General features: G+C 45.5%; 1 protein-coding gene across 1 annotated transcript in view; it reads right to left on the bottom strand.

The window, feature by feature from the left end:
- The window catches only part of FLNC (filamin C), a 90,547-nt gene extending 69,940 nt beyond the window's left edge, over positions 1 to 20,607 (bottom strand). The window contains exon 1 of the mRNA XM_070947825.1: positions 19,747 to 20,607. Coding sequence (XP_070803926.1) covers positions 19,747 to 20,113 — 367 coding nt within the window. The 5' untranslated portion in view covers positions 20,114 to 20,607. The remainder of the gene's footprint in view (positions 1 to 19,746) is intronic.
- Positions 20,608 to 20,812: the final 205 nt, after the last annotated feature.

Genomic DNA, 20,812 nt, shown 5'->3' with positions numbered 1-20,812 from the left:
AAGAAGGGCCCGAAAGCCGGACTTCCCTGGAAAAAGGTCACTGGCAGACTCCAATCCGAAGCCTGAAGGAGTTTGGCCCGTAATTCAAAAAAGCATTTTCTGTTTGTTTGATGATTCATAACTTCATTTGACAAATTCCAGGGCTCTGCGCAGGCATGAAAGCCTTGGGGGGGATTGCAGCTGCCAAGACCCCTGAGATGGAAAAAAACTCCCCCTCTTCAAAGGAAAAAAAAAAGCGTGGCAGGGGATGATGGGAGGTGGAGTCTCAAGAGCAGGGAAAACGTGGGTTAGATTTGGGGGTGCCCAGCAGCAAAGCCTCAGTCGCCCCTAATGTTGAGCCTCAATTTACAACCGTTCATTTAGTCACAATGGCACTGAAAAAACTGACTTATGACCGTTTTTCACACTTACGACCGTCGCAGTCACCTGATCAAAATTCAGACACTCGGGAACTGACTCCGAGTTATGACGGTCGCAGTGTCCTCCTGGGGTCACGTGATTTCCCCTTTCTGGCAAACCAAGTCCACGGGGAAGTCAGATTCGCTCAACAACCGTGTTTCTAACCGAACCATTTTGCAGGAATTCACTTAACGGCGGCGGCAACATGAAAAGTCATATACAACGAGGCCAAACTCACTTAGCCACGGAAATTGGGGGCTCCGTTGCGGTCGTCGGTTCGAGGACCACCTGTACGCAGCGGGATTGTTGTGGGGGTGGGAGGGAAAGGGGGAAAGTTTCTAAACTTTCTTTTTTTTTTATAAACTATGTTATAATAATAATTTTAATTAGCAATTTTATGATGTTTGTGTATCTATATTTTTCTTGGCTGTACACCGCCTTGAGTCCTACGGGAGAAAGGCGGTATAGAAATATAATAAATAAATAAATAAATAAATAAATAAATAAATAAATAAATAAATAAACAAACATCTTCCAAGATCAGCAAGAAACTGTCCGGATCAACGCCTGTTGAAGATTCCCACGCAAAAAACAAGTTTCTCTCCAAGGGAACAGGCAGGGAAAAAACCAGCAAGGAGCAATTCGGTTACTCTGAGAAGCCTCCTTCCTCCTCCCCTTCCTCTCTGCAGGCACACACAACTACACACACACACACACAAAGGCACGCACCACCCCTCATAGCTGAGCACTGAGGTCAAGCGGCTGCAAGAGCCAGGGAAAGTCGAGCCGCCTCTCGGCTCTCCGGGGAGATCAGCTGAGCTGCAGCAGCGGCCCAGCCAGGCCTCCTGTGCGCAGGGTCCGTCTTCCCCAACCTGGCGCCCACCAGATACGACGGCCCCAGAGGGACCCCTGCACGAAATTGTGGGTGCAGCAGCCGAGACGGCCCTCCGATCTCCATTTTGATGCATGATTCCTGGCCACCTTCCCCTTCACCTCCGTGTGTACGCATGTTTCGATTGCCCTGTCTTATCGAATCAATCAAGGCCAGGTGGTCCTCGACTTACGACCACAATTCGAGCCCAATGATCCCGTGGCTAAGCGAGACGGTCGTTCAGTGAGTTTTGCCCCGTTTCACGCGTGCCTTTCTCGCCACCGTCATTAAGCGGATCACCGCGGTCGTTCAAGGAGCCGCACCGGCGGTGCTCGACTTGTTCGTTTAGTGACCGTTCAAAGTTACAACGGGACTGAAAAAAAAGAGGACTGTTTTTACACTTAAGAGCCCTGCAGCGTCCCCGTGGTCACGTGATCCAAATTTTGGACGCTCGGCAAGTGACTCGTATTTATGACGGTCACAAAGGGGGTCATGATCCCCTTTGGCGACCTTCGGACAAGCCAAGTCAACGGAGAAGCCAGATTCGCTTAAGAACCTTGCAACTAACGTAACAACTGCAGTGGTTCACTTAACAACTGTCTCGCTTAACAGCGGAAATGCGAAGGGGCTCAATTCTGGTCGTACGTTGAGGACTACCTGAAGTGACAGAGCTAGAAATGTGGAGGGACATGGAAAAACCAGCAGGAAGAGTTTTCTTCTTCTCCTCTTACACACAACAACACACACTCTAAAGTCTTTTGACAGAAGCGACGTTTCCGCACATTTTAAAATTCAGGAGAAATGCCAAAGCAGCAACCAAGTTAAGTTGCTTTTTCCCGAAGTTTTTCTTCCCTTATCCGAAAAAAAAAAAAAAAAGAATTCATACGTGTATGATTAATGTTTGCTTTGGAAGCAAACATTTGCAAAGAGCTATCCGTTTTCCAAAACTAGAGAATAACCGAGCTGGAAGGGTCCTTGGAGGTCTTCTAGTCCAACCTCCTTGCCAACTTCTGGTGGCAAGTCATTCCACTGGTTAATTGTTCTCACTGTTAGGAAGTTTCTCCTTAATTCTACGTTGCTTCTCTCCTTGATTAGTTTCCATCCATTGTTTCTTGTCCTGCCTTCTGTTTTTTGGAAAATAGGTTGACCTCCCCGCCTTCTTTGGGGCAGCCCCTCAAATTTTGGAAGACTGCTATCCATGTCACCCCTGGTCCTTTTTACTGGATTAGACATCCCCAATTCCTGCAACCGTTCTTCGTATGTGCCTCGGTGGTGCAGCGGACTAAAGTGCTGTTAAGTGCTAGCACTTAGCTGCCAGCTGCCTGCAATTAGTGCAAGTTCGAATCTCACCAGGCTCAAGGTTGACTCAGCCTTCCATCCTTTCGAGGTAAGTAAATTGAGGACCCGGATTGTGGGGGCAATAAGCCGACTTTGTATAGAACAACACTGCTTAGGGGGAGCCAAAAGCCCTAATAAGCAGGTATGTACAAAAAAAAGTATGCAGGCTATTGCTATAATGCTTTGTAAGCCGCCCTGAGTCTACGGAGAAGGGCGGCATACAAATTGGACTAATAAAATAAAATAAATAATAAAATATCCTCCGATCTCCTAACCATCTTTTTTTTTAAAAAAAAAAAGTTTTTTTATTTTTTTAAAACAAACACATAAGCAAACAAACAATACATATTTTCTGAAGAGACTATTGACCGAACCCCTTCTTCTACAACTCATTACATTGTTCTCCAAATAAATTTTAATTATTTCGCCTAACCATCTCGGTTGCTCTTCTCTGCACTCTTTCCAGAGTCTGAACATCTTTTTTTGGGGAATATTTGGATGCAACTATTCCAAAAGTGGCCTTACCAAAGCCTTATCCAGCAGTATTATAGATATATAGATATAGATATAGATGTCTTCTTAAGTTATCGCGGGTATGCATATGCAAAAAATTAAAATCTCGGGTGTTTTCCCGCGTCATTGTAAATAAGTTGGTTATTTAAATATTTAAAATCCTGGTTAAAATCACCAACTTATTTACAATGACGTGGGAAAACACCCGAGATTTTAATTTTTTGCATATATATATATATATATAATACTTTTCTAGTCAGGGTTTTTTTCCTACGTAGCTCAAGATGTTTATATAGCCATAGTGGGGTGATATCTCAAATCACCACTTTCAGGCTTTGTCGGACATTTTGTGTTGTCTGTTGTCAGACTTAAGACTTATATATATATATATAAACTCTGCATGAAAAAAGTTGTTTGGCTTAACAAAAAAAGTCTGCATAAAAATGCATTATGCAAAAAAACTTTGCATAACAAAAAAAAAAGAAATTTGGATTAAAAAAAAAAGTATAAAAGTATAAAAAAAAGAGTATTATAAAAAAAATAGTTTGGGTCTGTAACTCTCTGAGTTTCTTAGAGTTTCCTGGACCACAGAGTTAAAATCTGCAGCCGGAGGCAAAAAAAAATCACCAGCCACCCCCTAAATAGAGGTTTGGGGGGGTGGGATGTTCCATCTTCCCTTAAAAATATTAAACACACACACACATACATATATGGAGGCTGAGTGCAGGACGGATCTCACTTTCCATTTTGGTCTCATGAAACGAACACGCCACTGATTGTCTCCTAGGATCAGCCGGCAGGACAGTTAATCCCTAACAGGACAATATCCCTGCTCTGATTGCTGGCCGCAAAGCGTGGCCGGAGCATTTCGGCCCCTCTGGATTGGCACCGCTGTTAAATGAATCTGTTGTGAGAAGCTTCCTATCCGAAAATTATTTTATTCTTTCTGCCGAGTTTCCATCTTCTCCTTAAAAATATTTAAACGGAATTCACCAAAGTCTGGGACTCAGGGTCTCTCCCATAGATCGTTGACAATTGAGCGGGAGCTAAATTAATCCACTAAAATGAGCAAAGGCCCTCAAACCCCCACAATAAATTACCCTGGACCCAATCCACATATCAAAGGATAAGGTCTGCAAATACGAACAGAGTGAATGAAATTAGGTCTCCTAGAGAGGAACTGAGAATAAAGATAATTAGAAAATTGGGGCTGCTCGAATACCACTTTAGATTGAACTGAAAAGGTTGAACTGTTCCTGTTGAACTGAACAACAGGAGAGAGGGGAAGGAGTAGAGAGAGAGGAAAGGAGGAGAGAGGAAAGAGGAGAGAGAAGAAAGGGGAAAGGAGAGAAAGAAAAGGGATGGGAAAGAGGAGCAGAGGAGAAGGTTAGAAGGAGAGAAGAAGAGAGGAGTGGGGGAAGGGAAGGGGAAGTAGGAAAGAGAAGGAGAGGAAGAACGAAGGAAGTAGGAGGAGAAACAGGAAGGAAGAGAAGGGGAGGAGAAGAAAAGTTGGAGTGAAGGTAAAGGGTAAAAGAGCAGCCCCGAAAAAGTAAAAATGAAAAATGAAAGTTAAAAGAAAAGATGAATGAAAAATGATGGATAAATGACTGTACATGTAAATGTGTTTATGAGAAATAAAAATAAAAACTTTTTTTTAAAAAAAAGTTAACCTGGACCCAATCTACATATCAAAGGATAAGGTCTGCAAATACGAACAGAGTGAATGAAATTAGGTCTCCTAGAGAGGAACTGCGTGTTCACAAAAATAAACATACCTACACACCCAAACACAAACACACACACCTCAGGTGTCACCCCACAATCAGCACATAGACACTTCGGCCCCCCAGGACAAGCTCCCCTATAAAAAATCTGCTGCTGTACCCTGTTTCTTTGCAGCCCCGTTTCTCTGCAGCAGGCCCCTAAAAGCAAATTATTATTTTGCTTTTAGGCATAAATATTTTTTTTCTGTCCTCACGGCTGTGTGGATTTCATTTTTATTTATTCTTAATTTTTATTTATGCAGCCCCAACTCACATTGGAAGCCCAAATGATTCTTCTGACAAAATCTATTTCTTTTTATTTCTTAATTCCGTTTCTACACCTGCCAATCTCAAACGAACTGATTCCGGGTGGCGAATACAGGTAGTCCTTGTCTTACGACCGCAATTGAGCCCAAAATTTTCCGTGATTTTCCGAGAAGCAGTGAGAGGTTTGCTCCATTTTACGACCTTCCTTGCCACAGCTGTTAAGCGAATTGTTGTATTGTTAAGTGAGTAACACAGTTGTTAAGTAAACCTCGCTTCCCCACTGACTTTGCTTGTCAGGGCACAAATGGTGAAGACATGACCTCTGCAACTGTCATAAGTACCTGCCAGTTGCTAAGAGTTTGAATTTTGCTCACATGACCAAGGGGATGCTGCAATGGTCATAAGTGTGAAAAATAGTCGTAAGTGACTTTTTTTCAGTGCTGTTGTAACTTTGAACCGTCATTACACAAACAGTTGTAAATTGTGGACTACCTGTATATCTATATACATTGCTCAAAAAAATAAAGGGAAGGCAAGCAGAAGACATCCGAGATCTGAATGAATGAAATAGCCTTATTAAATACTTTGTTTGTTACATAACAGTAGTTTATACACTGCTCAAACAACTAAGGGGAACACAAAACTACTGTATGTAACGAACAACGTATTTAATAAGGCTATTTCATTCATTCAGATCTCGGATGTCTTCTGCTTGCCTTCCCTTTATTTTTTTGAGCAGTGTATATAGATATTTATTTATTCTAATTTTACAGCCGCCCATCTCAAAACAAGGAGAATAATCCCCAAATTGGTTAAAACCAAAGAGAAAATCAAAATACAGGTCCTTGCCCTTCCAAAAGGGGACACACACACACACACACACACACACACACACACACACGGTCTCTGATCCTTTTCTCCTGGGGGGGGTGAAGAAAGAAGGAGGGATCATAGAATCGTGAGGCTGGAAGGGACCTTGGAGATCTTCTAGTCCAACTCAGGAATAGAATCACAAACTTGGCACAACTTAGTCAAAACTCCTCTTCCATCTGACTGCCTTTGTTGTTGTTGTAAAATCAATAAAAATTATTTTTTAAAAATAAATAAATAAATAAATAAATAAATAAATAAAGCAGGCAAGCAGGCAGGCCGGGGGATTCTGGGAATTGAAGTCCACCGCTTTTTTTTTTTTTTAAACAAACAAAACATAAAACATCCATTACAATTGCAAACAGGTTGTTCGATCGGTTACAAATCCTTTGTGCTTCTTCCCCATATTCATATTTTACTAATTTCTCATATTTTCAGCCTGATATATATATCTTTATATCATTATCCTCATTTATTTATTTATTTATTTATTTATTTATTTATTTGTTTGTTTGTTTGTTTATTTATTTATTCCATTTATTCAAACAATTCTATTTCAGCAAGCTGGCCTGGCCTAACTCCCCTCTTTTAAATTTTTTAAATTTTTTAATTTGTGATTTTATAAATTGGGTGTTTTAATCTGTGTTTCGGCCGAAATATTTAATAATTTTAAGGGATTTTTTTAATATTTGGATTATCTGTATTTTATCTTGGTGGTTCACCGCCCTGAGTCCTTCGGGAGTAGGGCGGTATAGAAATTTGATTAATAAATAAATAATAAATAAATAAATTAGAAGCCATATAGCATAAACAAACAGCAAAAGTAATGATAGATGGAGAATTGACAGATTCTATTGAGATAAAAAAAAAAAAAAGGTACCAGACGAGGTTGTCCGAAGTCCACCACTCTTAAAATGGCCAAGACTGAACACCCCTCCGTTAAAAATAATCAACAATTGAGTTGGGGGCTGTAGAATGCCAGGAGCGAAAGAATTAAATTGGCACCCGAATCAATGCAAGCTCGTCAGATGATTAACCCACATTATTGGGGTGCTACACAAAACCTTTCTGGTCAGGGATCGATTCTTGAGTCAAGGTAAGATAAAATGTGGAAGAAGGTCAATTAAGTTAAAGGGTTTCAAAGTAAAAAGTGACTAAGATGTTTATAGCTAAAAAAGTGATGGGGGTCTTGAGAAATATAATTTATAAATTTATTTATTTTATTTATTTATTAATTTTATTTCCATACCGCCCTTCTCCCGAAGGACTCAGGGCGGTGTACAGCCTAATTAAAAACACAAAGACAGACAAAATTTTAAAATTATTAAAATTATTAAATAATAGGCCCAATTTATAAAACCCCATATTTAAAATCCCATTTAAAACCGATTAAAAAAAATGGAGAAATAAGACAGTTAATTGAAGTCATACGAAGAAATTAGGACTTGAAGGGCGGTTGGTGATATTGTTTATACATTACGTATTAAGAAGAGATTAAGATAAGATTTTAAAAAGTAGGGAAAAAGAATATTATGGCTAGATAATAAAACATGGAAATGAAATATGAAATGTAAAATAAATGTTAGAATATAATATGTGAATATATATATATATATTTTGGAATGATAATGTCATTGTTGAATAAATGATAAATGAGAATAAGGATATAAAGATATATATCGCTCGCAACTTGGGCGTCCTCCTGGACGCACGGCTGTCTTTAGAAGATCATTTGACGGCCGTGGCCAGGGGGGCTTTTTATCAGGTTCGCCTGATACGCCAGCTGCGCCCCTTTCTAGATCGGGACTCTCTACGCACAGTCACTCAGGCACTAGTCATTTCCCGCCTGGACTACTGCAACGCTCTCTACATGGGGCTCCCCCTGGGGTGCACCCGGAGGCTCCAGCTGGTCCAGAACGCGGCCGCGCGGGGGATTATGGGGGCGACGAGGCGCTCCCATGTGACACCTCTCCTGCGCGAGCTGCACTGGCTCCCAGTGGTCTTCCGGGTGCGCTTCAAGGTGTTGGTGACCACCTTTAAAGCGCTCCATGGCTTAGGGCCGGGGTATTTACGAGACCACCTTCTGCCACCAATAGCCTCCCACCGGCCAGTACACTCGCACAGAGTGGGCCTCCTCAGGGTGCCGTCCGCCAGACAATGTCGGCTGGCGACCCCCAGGGGGAGAGCCTTCTCTGTGACGGCGCCCACCCTCTGGAACAACCTTCCCCCAGAGTTACGTATAATAACAGACCTCCGGATTTTTCGTCAGGCCCTGAAAACCTATTTATTTCAACAAGCTGGGCTGGCCTGAGTTAAATTTTAAATTGATTTTAAATTGGGTTATCTTAATTTCGGCCAAAATATTTAATTATTTTAATACTGTTCTTAAATTTTGTATGCTTTGTTTTTATCTTGGCTGTGCACCGCCCTGAGTCCTATTTGGAGAAGGGCGGTATAGAAATTTAATTAATAAATAAATAAATAAATAAATATATCAGGTTGATAATATGAGAAATTAGATCATTAGTAAAATATGACTATGGGGAAGAAGCACAAGGGATTTCTAACCGATCGACACGCTGCTTGAAATTGTAATGGATGAAGGATGTTTTATGTTTTGTTTGTTTAAAAATAAAAAAATTTTGGGGAGAAAAAAAAGGATCGTTAAAAAAAAAAAAGAACATTATGGTGGAAATTGAAATATGTAGATTGTATTTGGAAAAAACAAAAAAGATTGGAACAGATTATAAAAATTAATATATAATGATGTTATAAATTGTGTATGATGTGATCCGGTCAAGACTCTATTCATAAAATATGTATGTAAAAGAAAAATTAAATAAATCTTGTTCGGGAAAAAAAAATATATTCTTGGGCCAAGGTCCAAAGAATTCCTTTTTTCCCACAAGGGTCGGCTATTTTTTTTTCCTTCCCCAATGACCCCCCCCCCCCTAAATTCTGTCTCCCAACATCTGATCCTTCAGCTCCTGAATCCCAAAATAGCAAAGCTGCCTTCCTTTTAAGGGTATTAAGGGGTGTTTTCTGTTTGGTCACATGACTGGCAAACCCCCCCCCCCAAATCTTCCAGAACATTTTTGTCAATCAACTGCTGTGGTTTTTGATTGTTTGTTTGTTTTTCTTTGCTGGTGCCTGGATTTTAAAAGGAGCTAATTTTCTCTTATATTTATATTGTATTTCTCCAATATTCTTTGCCGCTCCATCATCTACAAGTCTACAAAAGTTTGACGGGACAGGGGTGTCTCTCGACTCTTGGAAGTTTTATTTTTATTTATCTGGGGCTGTTTTTTAAAAAAATCCCTTTTCCTTTTTTTAGCTGCTTAACGCCTGACATTTTCGCGTTGTCGTCGCATCGTCGTTTTATTCGGCCGTCGATCTTATTGCAACCCTGGTAGTGAGAGAGGGCGGGGGTCGGGGGGGCGGCGTGGAAATTAGATAAAATAAATAAATAAATAAAATCAAAATGTCTTTGATTTACAGAGGATTACAGTTTAATCCTCGACCTTCAAGCATTCGTTTAGTGACCAATCAATGTTACAACGGCCCTTGAGAAAGTGACTTATGACAGCTTCTCACACTTAGGACCAACAGGATGGACTGCTGGGGGTTCGTAGGGGTTCGGGAGAACCTCTAGCTAAGATTCTGTGCAGTTCGAAGAACCCCCCCAAATCCCACTCCTGGCTGGCCCCTCACACCGCACCCCCGTCCCTCCCAGGAGTCCCCACGCGGCCCGTTTTGGATGCAGATAAGTGCAGGGCGCGCACGGAGGCTCGGAGAGGGCAAAAGGCGTACCAGAAATTCGGGAAGAAGGCCTTCAGAGTCTGGGGAGGCCATTTTCACCCTCCCAGAGGGCCTCCAGAGCCTGGGAAGGCTGTTTTATTTATTTATTTATTTATTTATTTCAATTTGTATACCACCCTTCTCCTAGTGGACTCAGGGCGGTGCACAGCCAGAACTAAAACACATACCAATACAAAATTTAAAATTATTAAAAGAATTACATACTTTGGCCCAAATTTAAAACAATTTGAATTAAAACCCATTGACAGATTAAAGCTAAAAAAACTAAAAAAATTAAAAAGGGGGGGGGGGTTCACGCCAGCCCTGCTTGATGGAAAAGAAAAGTTTTTAGGGCACGGCGAAAGACCCAGAGATCCGATATCCTTCGTATCTCCGGGGGCAAATCGTTCCAGAGGGCAGGAGCTGCCACAGAGAAGGCCCTCCCCCTGGGGGGTCACCAGTGGACACTGCCTGGCTGACGGCACCCTGAGGAGTCCCTCTCTGTGGGAGCGTACTGGTCGGTGGGAGGCTATCGGCGGCAGAAGGCGGTCCCGCAGGTCCGATGCCATGGAGCGCTTTAAAGGTGGTAACCAACACCTTGAAGCGCACCCGGAAGACCACTGGAAGCCAATGCAGCTCACGCAGGAGAGGTGTCACATGGGAGCACCCCCTCGCTCCCATAATCCCCCGCGCAGCTGCATTCTGCACCAGTTGGAGCCTCCGGGTACTCCTCAAGGGGAGCCCCATGTAGAGAGCATTGCAGTAGTCCAGGCGGGAAGTGACGAGCGCCTGAGTGACTGTGCATAAGGAGTCCCGATCCAGAAAGGGACGCAACTGGCGAATCAGGCGGACCTGATAAAAAGCCCCGCTGGCCACGGCCGTCATTTTCACCCTCCCAGAGGCTTGAGGAAAGGCTCTGGAACCCGGGGAGGGCAAAAAACGCCCCCCTCCCGACGTGGTGCAGGAGACTGACTAGGCCACGCCTACCATGGCCACGCCCACCCAACAACTGGGCAGAGAACCCTTTGCTAACATTTTGGAAGCCCACCCCTGCTTAGGACCGTTGCAAACATTCTTGTGATCAAAACTCAGCAGGGTTAGGGTGCGTATTCATGAAGGTTCAACGTTAAAAGGTCTGAATTTTGATCACGTGACGGCCCAACGGTTGTAAGTGTGAAAAAAACAGCCGTAAGTCCCTTCTCCCAGTGATCTTGCAACTTGGAACGGTCGCTAAAAGGACCGTTGTAAGTCGAGGACCAGCTGTAAAAACATAAAACGGGGAAAAAAAACCTGAAAATGAACACAACTCCAGCGCTTAAGAAATGGGCCTCTGCGCAGCGTGGACAGTTTTCGTCAAAGCCCACTCCGAAAGGGGTCGGAGCAGATGGCATTCGTTCTCCCCACCGCCACCACCAAAAGATCCCGGGTTAAACCCAGCCGGGGGGGGGGAAGCGGGGGTTGAGACCTTCAGATGCAGGAATGCCCCCCTTCTCTCCCCCCCCCACCGAGTTATCCCACCTGTCCAAATTGTGGTTCCATCAAGACAAGAGTGGGTGGAGCGTCCGAACAGCTGAAAGCAAATTTGGGCTGGAGAGACATTTCTGGCATTCGGGGCTTCTGGCTGGGCTCCCCCCCCCCCACACACACTCTCTGTGCTTAGGATCTGCCCCATAGATATGGGGAGGGGGGGCTCTGACTCCCTCGGGCTAGCTGTGTGATTACTTGGATTCAATCCCAGGAGAAACTGAGTTTGAACCTAGAATGAAGGAGACATTTCCAGACAGTGAGAGCAATTAACCAGCGGAACAGCTTGCCACTAGAAGTTGTGGCCGCTCCATCCCTGGAGGTTTTCCAGAAGAGATCGGACAACCGTGTGTCTGAAATGGTGCAGCGTCTCCTGCTCGAGCAGTGGGTCGGACTAGAAGACCTCCGAGGTCCCTTCCAGCTCCGTTGTTTCCTTCCTGCAAGGACTCGGTTGCTTGTAAAGGCCAGCAAGTCTGCAGCCGAAGCTGGTCAGGAATCTCCCCGCTGCCCGTCCAGGAGGGCCGAGTGAGGAATCCATGCCCAAAAATAGACAATGAGCACACAAAAAGATTTTTGATGGAGCGCGGTGGAATCCGAAGCGTCTCCAGGAGAAGAGGCTCGTCTCTCTCACGGAGCCTGGAAGGAAGTCAATCCTCCCCCAGAGAGGCAAATCTCTCTGGTTTGACACCAGCTTCTCTTTCCCACTGAATCAGAATCAGGAGGGAGTTGGGAGGGACCTCGGAGGTCTTCTAATCCATCCCTCTGCTCAGTGCCCTCTGGAATTTATTTTATTTTATTTTAATTTGATTTATATGCCGCCCTTCTCCGAAGACTCAGGGCGGCTTACAATGTGCTCAGCAATAGCCTTCATCCTTTTGTATATTTATACAAAGTCAGCTTATTGCCCCCACAATCCGGGTCCTCAATTTACCTACCTTAGAAAGGATGGAAGGCTGAGTCAACCTTGAGCCTGGGGAGATTCGAACCCTGCAGTAATTGCAGGCAGCTGGTCTTAAGCAGCTTAATAACAGGGTGCCTTAAACCCTTGTACTACCAAGGAATGAATGGCCCCCGGAGATTCGCATGATCCCCGACCTACGTACCTTTCGGCGTGCCCTTAAAGACTCTTTTGTTCCAACGGGCCGGACTGGCTTAGAAAATGAATTTTAAATTGGGTGTTTGTAGCTTTTAATATAAGGGCCAAATTTTTAATATATTTTAAACTGTTTTTTAAAATTTTATGGGTATATGTTGTTTTAACGTGGCTGTACACCGCCCTGAGTCCTTTGGGAGAAGGGCGGTATAAAAATTTAAATAAATAAATAAGCAGGAGACCCTATGGCCATTTCAAACAAGTGACTGTCCAATCTCTTCTTAAAAGCCTCCAGCGATGAAGCAGCCACAACTTCTGAAGGCAAGTTGTTTTGTTAACAGAACAGAAAAACAGAGTCGGGAGGGACCTTGGAGGTCACCTAGTCCAGCCCGCTCCTCAAGCAGGAAACCCTTACAGAATTACAGAATAACAGAGTTGGAAGGGAACTTGGAGGTCTTCTATTCCAGCCCTCTCCTCAAGCAGGAGACCCTCTCCTATTTGTCCAGTGATGAAGCACCCATTACTTCTGGTGGCCAGCTGTTCCACTGGTTAATTGTCCTCGCTGTTAGGAAGTTTCTCCTTAATTCCAGGTTGCTTCTCTCCTTTTTTTTTTTTTTTTTTTGTTATATATTTCTTAATTTTATTTTTATATATACAACAACATCCATACATGAAGAGTGTGGCATCTGGGTATCGTTCATTTTGATACAAATAACAATACTAATATCAATAATGTTTGTTACATGGATTAAGCTTATATACTCCTAGTATGAATACCCCTATTTGTAGGAAGATATAAACCTTCATTATTTAATTATTCAATATTTCAATGCGTCATTCTAATGCCAATTACAACATTGTTTAAGCATGCATACCGTGTTTCCCCGAAAATGAGACCCTGTCTTATATTTTTTTGGAAGCCTGAAATAAGTGCTTAGCCTTATTGCCATGCGCTCAAAAGCCCGACTGGGCTTATCAGGGGGATGTCTTATTTTGGGGAAAACAGGGTAATAATACTATCTTTCAACCTCTAATCTTTCCATTTAATTCTTTAATTTGTTTTATTTAATCAGGCCAGGTTGCTTTTCTCCTTGATGAGTTTCCATCCGTTGCTTCTTCTCCTGCCTTCAGGGGCTTTGGAGAATAAATTGACCCCCTTTTCTTAGGGGCAGCCCCTCAAATACTGGAATTCTGCTATCATGTCCCACCCAGTCCTTCTTTTCTCTAGACTGGCCAAACCCAAATCCTGCAACCGTTCTTCGTATGTTTAGTCTCCAGGCCTTTAATTATCTTAGTTGCTCCTCTCTACACTTTTTCCAAACTCTCAACATCTTTTCTGTAATGTGGTGACTAAAAGTGGATGCAGGATTCCAGGTGTGGCCTTACTTTTATAAATCATTACTAATACTTCACGTGATTTTGATTCTACACCTCTGTTTATACATCTTTGAACCCAGAGAAGAATCCAGCTTTTGCCTGGAATTGCATAAGCTATTTTATAAGTTGTTAGGAGACGGGTAAACTTTGATTTTCCATCATTTATTTAGCCACTGTTGCAGGGACGGTCACACCGAAAAAGGTGATTTTGGGTTCTTGCACTTAGAACAGTTGCAGCATCCTGCAGTGATTTGTCATCTTCCCAGCCAATTCCCAACAACCCTGACAGAAAAGGTCATAAAACTGGACAAAACTCATTTCAATAATTGCCTCGCTTAGCGACGGAAATTCCGGTCCCAACGTAAGACTTGGCTGAACGAAAGGAGGCTATATAAATATTTGAAATAAATATAAGTAGCCCTCGACATATGGCCACAATTGAGATCCAAATTTCCATTGCTAATCAAGACAGTTGTTAAGTGAGTTATGCCCCCATTTAACGACCTTTCTTGCCACGGTTGTTAAGTGAACTCCTGCCATCACCAAGTTAGTAACATCGTTGTTAAGGGAACCTGGCTTCCCCATTGACTTCGCTTGTCCATGACCCCAGGGCACTGCAATCGTCATAAATGCAGGTAGTCCTCGACGTGTGACCACAATTGAGCCCATAATTTCCGTTGCTAATCAAGACAAATGAGTTTTGGCCCATTTTACGACCTTTGCAGCCACAGTGGTTAAGTGAACCCCTGCCATCAGCAAGTTAGTGACGCGGTTGCTAAGTGAATCTGCCTTCCCCATTGACGTTGATAGTCAAAAGCTGACTTTATATAAATATACAAAAGTATGAAGGCTATTGCTTAATGCATTGTAAGCCGCCCTGAGTCTCCGAAGAAGGGCGGCATATAAATCAAATTAAAAAAAAAAAAAAAGGTCACAAAAGGGGATCACGTGATCCCGGGACACTGCAACCATCATAAGTATGAGTCAGTTGCCAAGCATCCGAATGTAAAACACGGGGATACCACGTGACCACATGGAAAACGGTCATAAATCACTTTTTTCACTGCCATTGTAACTTTGAACGGTCGCTAAATGAACTGTCGTAAGTCGAGGACTACCGCTAATTACCCCTAAAAAAATAACTCACTTTCCTAAGGCTAACATCTCCATGGTTTTGTCAAGCACCTGGGAAATCAGGAGATACAGGCCGCTCAAATGAGTATAAAGATTTATTACAAGCTTATGCTCTCTACAAGAATCTGGCCAACTGACTGTTAAGGGAAAATGAGCAGGAGATAAGAAAGGCATTCAAGGTGGGCTCGACTTAGATTTCTTGCGGGCACCCAGGGATTCATGATTTATGACCCATTTGACCCCTCCCTCAGGTTCAGCCTTGTCATCTCCTACAGGATGGTTCTTAATTTTATACAGGTAGTCCTCAACTTACAACGGTTTGTTTAGTGACGGTTCAAAGGTGCAACAGCACTAAAATAAGTGATTTAGGACTGTTTTTCACCCTTAACAAGGGCTGCTACATTCCCATGATGACATGATCAAAATTCAGATGCTTGGCAACTGATTCATATTTATGACCGTGGCTGTGTCCAAAGGACACGTTCGACCACTCTCTCGGGCTCCGTCTGGTCATCTCCTATAAGGTGGCGCAATTTTTTTTTGCAAAAAAATCGAGACACACAGACTGACTGGGACAGGAGGCTGATGCAGGCATTCCTCAACGTACGACGACAATTGATCCCAACATTGCCGCTGCTAAGTAAGACAAATGGTTCAGTCAGTTTTATGACCTTCCTTGCTGCTAAGTCGTTAAGTGAATCACAGGGTTGTTGAGTGAACCTGGCTTCCCTGTTGATTTTGTTGGTTGCAAAATGGGATCACGTGACCTCCGGGACACTGCGGCCGTCATAAAATATGAGACAGCTACCAAGAGTGTGGATTCTGATCACGCGACCACAGGAATGCTGCAACGGTCGTTAAGTGTTGTAACTTTTAGGCTGTTGTAACTTTGAACCATCACTAAGCAAATTGTTGTAACTCAAGGACTACCTATACCTCCCTCGAGTTAAAGCAGAGGTCTTCAAACTTGGCAGCTTTAAGACTTGTGGACTTCAACTCCCAGAATTCTCCAGCCAGCTATGCTGGCTGGAGAATTCTGGAAGTTGAAGTCCACAAGTCTTAAAGCTGCCAAGTTTGGGGACCCCTGAGTTAAAGTAACAGACACCCCCATCCAATTTGCCCCACAACGAAACCTATTCAGGGTTCAAATTGTCTGTTGTGGGTTTTAAAAGTGGGGGGGGGGGGAAACAATGAATCAGGAATGTGAAATGAAAAAGAAGAGAAACGAAGGAGGAAAATTTTGCATCCTGTTTCCTGGACGCCTCCAGCTTAGTGTTTTTTTTAAAAAAAAAAAAGCCTTGGATGCTTTCATCCCACCGACCGACTGTTGTTGGAACGGGAGGATTTTAGAAATAACACAGCGTAAAACAGAACCCTTGGCAAGTTTTGCTCCGATGTCAGTTGAGCAGAACTTCTCAAAAGTAGCCAGCAAAAAAAAGCTCGACCCTTTCTCGAGCAACCTTAGCTCTGGATTGCAAGTAGCTTCATTTTGGTACAAATGTAAGGTCGTTTCCCCCCTGGAGAAATTAGGGTGGATGGGTTGGAAAAACATCCAAATGTAAAAAAAAAGATGTTGAAACTCTAGAACAGAGAGGTCTTCGAACTTGGCAGCTTTAAGACTTGTAGACTTCAGCTCCCAGAATTCCCAGCTGGAGAATTCTGGGAGCTGAAGTCCACAAGTCTTAAAGCTGCCAAGTTTGGGGATCCCTGCAGTCTAGAAAGACTGCAGAGAAGAGCAACAAAGACAATTTGGGGACTGGAGGCTAAAACATACAAAGAACCGTTGCTGGAATTGGCTGGAAAAGAAGGACTAAGGGAGACATGACAGCAGTGTCCCAATATCTCAGGGGCTGCCTCAAAGAAGAGGGAGTCAAGCTATTCTCCAAAGCAATGGACAAGAAGCAATGGGTGGAAACTAATCAAGGAGAGAAGCAACTTAGAACTAAGGAGAAATTTCCCGACAATTAGAACAATTCATCGGTGGAACTCCTTGCCTCCAGAAGTTGTGAATGCTCCAACACTGGAAGTTTTTAAGAAGACATTGGACAACCATTCATCTGAAGTGGTGTAGGGTTTCCTGCCTAAGCAGGGGGTTGGACTAGAAGACCTCCAAGGTCCCTCTCGACTCCATTATTCTTCTATTCTATCTCTTTTGATACAGACCCACAACAAGCATCAGGAGGTTTTGCAAACTCCGAGCCGCCTGAGTCGCATTTTCACAACCTGGCTTAACCCGTCGAATTAACCTAGGATCTGGATGCAGCCAGCACTCTGAATCCCAAACTAACCAACATCCTCGTTTGTGGCTTGCACACGTCAAGGACTCCCTGTCTCTGGTTAATCTCCAGTCAATCAAAGCCCTCTGCACATTTTAATACATTGATTAAATTTGTAGGCCGCCCAACTAGTATCCTTATTTGTATGGGTGTCACAGGTGGGATGCATCTTTGATCAGACCGTGGCGGCTTCCATCTTCGTGGTTTTTGACCCTGTCTGTGGACACACTCCCTTCCTCCTCCTCCCTGCAAAATCCCTTACTTCTAGCACTGATGATGTTCCCCTGTTGGGTCATGAAACGTCTGCAACAAATAACAAAGCACAGAGAGAACCAAAGACTCCATAGTCCTCCCCTTCCTCTTCCACCTCCTCTCTGCAAACCCCACTCTCCTTCTAGCACTGATGATGATACCTAGTTGGGCCATGAAACGTCTGCAAGAAAAAAACCAAGCTCAGAGAGCACTAAGGACCCCATAATTCTTCTCCTCCTCCTCCTCCTCCTCCTCTCCCACTCCCTTCTAGCACTGATGTTGTTCCCTACTCGGGCCAGGAAACGTCTACAAGAAAACCACCCAGGTCAGAGAGAGCCCCAAGGACCCCACGCCAGTCCCTCCTCTGGGACAGGAGCCACCTTTGCAAACGTCTCCCTGCGTGGTTGAGCCGAAGCCAGAGGCATTTCCCACCAACCTCCTTTCAAGCTGGCGGCCCAAGGACTCGGCATCTCCAGCTGCCAGCACCCATCAAGAGCCCCCGTTGCCTCCCGAGAGGCTCTGCCCACGGACACATTTCAGCCATGACTAAGAGGCATTCTGTGTAACCTGGGAACCTGGCACCCGGTCAGAGGTTGTCCGAGAACAGCTGCCAGAGGGACAGCTGGAGGCCCAAAGAGAATCCCAGCATCTCATCTAGGGCTCTTCGGGCAAAGGGTCTCTCTCTCTCTCTCCCTCTCTCTCCCTCTCTCTCTCTCTCTCTCTGTCTCTCTCTCTCTTTCTCTCCCTCTCTCTCTCTCTTTCTCTCCCTCTCTCTCTCTCTCCCTCTCCCTCTCTCTCTCTCCCTCTCTCTCTTTCTTTCTCTCTTTCTCTCCCTCTCTCTCTCTCTCTCTTTCTCTCCCTCTCTCTCTCTCCCTCTCTCTCTCTTTCTCAGCCCCATGGTTGTTCAGTCGGTCGGGCTTCCCCGTGGACATAAAGGGGATCGCGTGACCCCGGGGACACAACAACCGTCGTAAATATGAGTCAGTTGTGCCACGCATCTGAATTTGGATCAGGTCACCCTGGGATGCTGCCATGGTCGTAAGTGTGAACGACGGTCGTTTCAATGCCATTGTAACTTCAAATGGTCACTAAATGAAGCACTGTCAGTCCAGGATTACCTGTCCAATCACACCATTGATCCGGCGAGAACTCTTCAAACCCCCCCCTCCCATCCCCAGGGCAGTCCTCCTTTCTGAGAAGGCCGCCTTCACACAACCAGTCGAACTTGGGTTTACAGAAAACATAGACCCATTCGAGGTCAGCATGGGAGGGGCAGACAGGTTTGGCACCCACAATGGCTCATCACATCAACACCTCCTGAGCTGGACTTCTCGCTGACCCTGCTACACAACATCAGATACCCACACAAACCCAACTGAGTGCTCCCCACCCAGCCCCATCGTGGGGCAGGCCCCCTTCACACAACCAGCCGAATCTGGGACCCACTTCAAGTCAGCATGAGAGGGACAGTCCAGGTGGGCATCCATACAACCCCCCCCCCCCGGTCTTATCAAACCCTCCAGAGCCCCCATACCCCAATCACATCAACACCTCCTGAGCTGGCACCACACACCCACACAAGCCCAGTCAGTGGTCCCTGCCACCAGACCCCGAGGTTGTCCCCCTCCCATAACTCCCCTTCCTGGGTGACTCAGTGGGGTCTAGGACAACTGGCCACAGCCAAACTCGCCAATTTGTTGCTAGACAACTCACTACGGCCAACTCGCCACGGAACGAGTTACACTAATATCAAAGAAAGGGTAGAATAAAGTCAGTAAAGAAAGGATACAAGAGGAGGGATAAAAGACAATGTGAACGATCAAGATTAAAACAATTCTTCAAAAATTATTTTAAAGAATGAAATTGAATTGGCGAATTGTTCCACGGCGAGTCATCCTGTGGCAAGTTGACCGTGGTAAGTTGGCCACGATGAGGTGGCCATGTTGAGTTGGCCATGTTGAGTTGGCCATGTTGAGTTGGCCATGGTGAATTGGCCATGGCAGATTGACCAAGTTGAATTGGCGTGGCTAAATGGCCATGGCAAACCGTGCTAAGTTGGCCATTCCGGATTCAGTGACCCTCCTGTCTTGGGCACAGCCCCCTTTCTCTACCAGCTCCCCCCCAAACTCCTTCCTCGCTCCCGTCCCTCCTGCCTGGCTCCCCCTCCGACCCACCCTAGCCCTGAAACAGGCTGAGACAAACCCAGCGGCGCTGCCCCCCTTTTCCCGATCCCTGGGGGTGGGGGGAGGCGGGGAGGGGGGGAAGACTCACCAATGGAGACCAGCTTGATGTGCTCCCGGTCCAGGAACTCCAGCGCCACCGACACGTTCTCCAGCTTCATCTGCCTGAAGTTGGGGCGCGCGTGGTACTTGCGGTACATCTTCTTCTGGCTGAGCACCTCCAGGAGGCCGATCAGCTTCAGCCCGTCGCTCAGGTCCTTCTGCAGGTCGCCGATGCGCTTGTGCATGCACTTCAGGTGCTCGTTACACCAGCGGGTGAAGGTGTTCTGTTGGATCTTCTTCCAGGGCGCGTCTTCGGCCAGGTCCTTCTCCGTGGCCGGCATCTCCTCTTGTTGGGGTTCCTCGCCCGGCTGGTAGTAGCCCTGGGGGGGCTGCTCGTAGTAGCTGTTGCTGTTCATGGCGGCGGGGTTCCGGCAATCCCGGCGGGGGTCGGCGGGGGGCTGCGCGCGAGCCGAACTTGCTGCGGGAAAGCGAAGAAGGAGAAAAAGGAAAAACGCAAAGAGGCACCGGAGACGGGAGGGAAAGTGTCCGGCTTAAGAGTGAAAGTGCTCAAAAGTGAAAGCGGTCAGCCCCCTTGGCCTGGCTTGGCTGGCTGGCTGGCTGGCGTGGGGGAGTTTTTTGTTTTTTTTTGGGGGGGGGGGTCCGCTTTCTTGCCTCTCCCGGTTCTCGAAACTCCGCAAAAAACTTTTTTTCCCCGCAAAAAAGAGTTGCCCCAAAAAGCGTAAGAATTTCAGCACCCGGAGGAGCGGCGTTGGGTTGAATTGGGCCGGGGTGGGGTCCTCTTTGTCTTCGGGACTCTGAAGAGGAGGGGGCGGGCAGGGGGTCCCCTTCTGGTCTCACGGCTCGGCTCGGGCTTTGGTTTGCTGGGCGTCCACCGGCCGAAGGCGCAGGCGAGCTCATTCAAAAGTGGAAGGTCCGGGACGAAGGAGGGGTGTTTTAAAAGGCTCCGCCAGCCCCTCGCCCCCCGCCCCCGCCCCTCGCCCCACGTCAGGAGGAAGGACCGCCAGGAATGCCTGCGCGCCCCGGGACCCATCGACAAGTAAGGGATGATGGGGCGAAGTTTCTTTGCCACGCGCCCCCCGCCCCGGCCAGATAAT

Source organism: Pituophis catenifer, unplaced genomic scaffold (assembly GCF_029215685.1).
Source record: "Pituophis catenifer annectens isolate HBS135680 unplaced genomic scaffold, rPitCat1.0.hap2 SCAF_7, whole genome shotgun sequence".
NCBI classification, from domain to species: domain Eukaryota; kingdom Metazoa; phylum Chordata; class Lepidosauria; order Squamata; family Colubridae; genus Pituophis; species Pituophis catenifer.
This window is presented reverse-complemented; position numbering and strand designations above follow the sequence as displayed.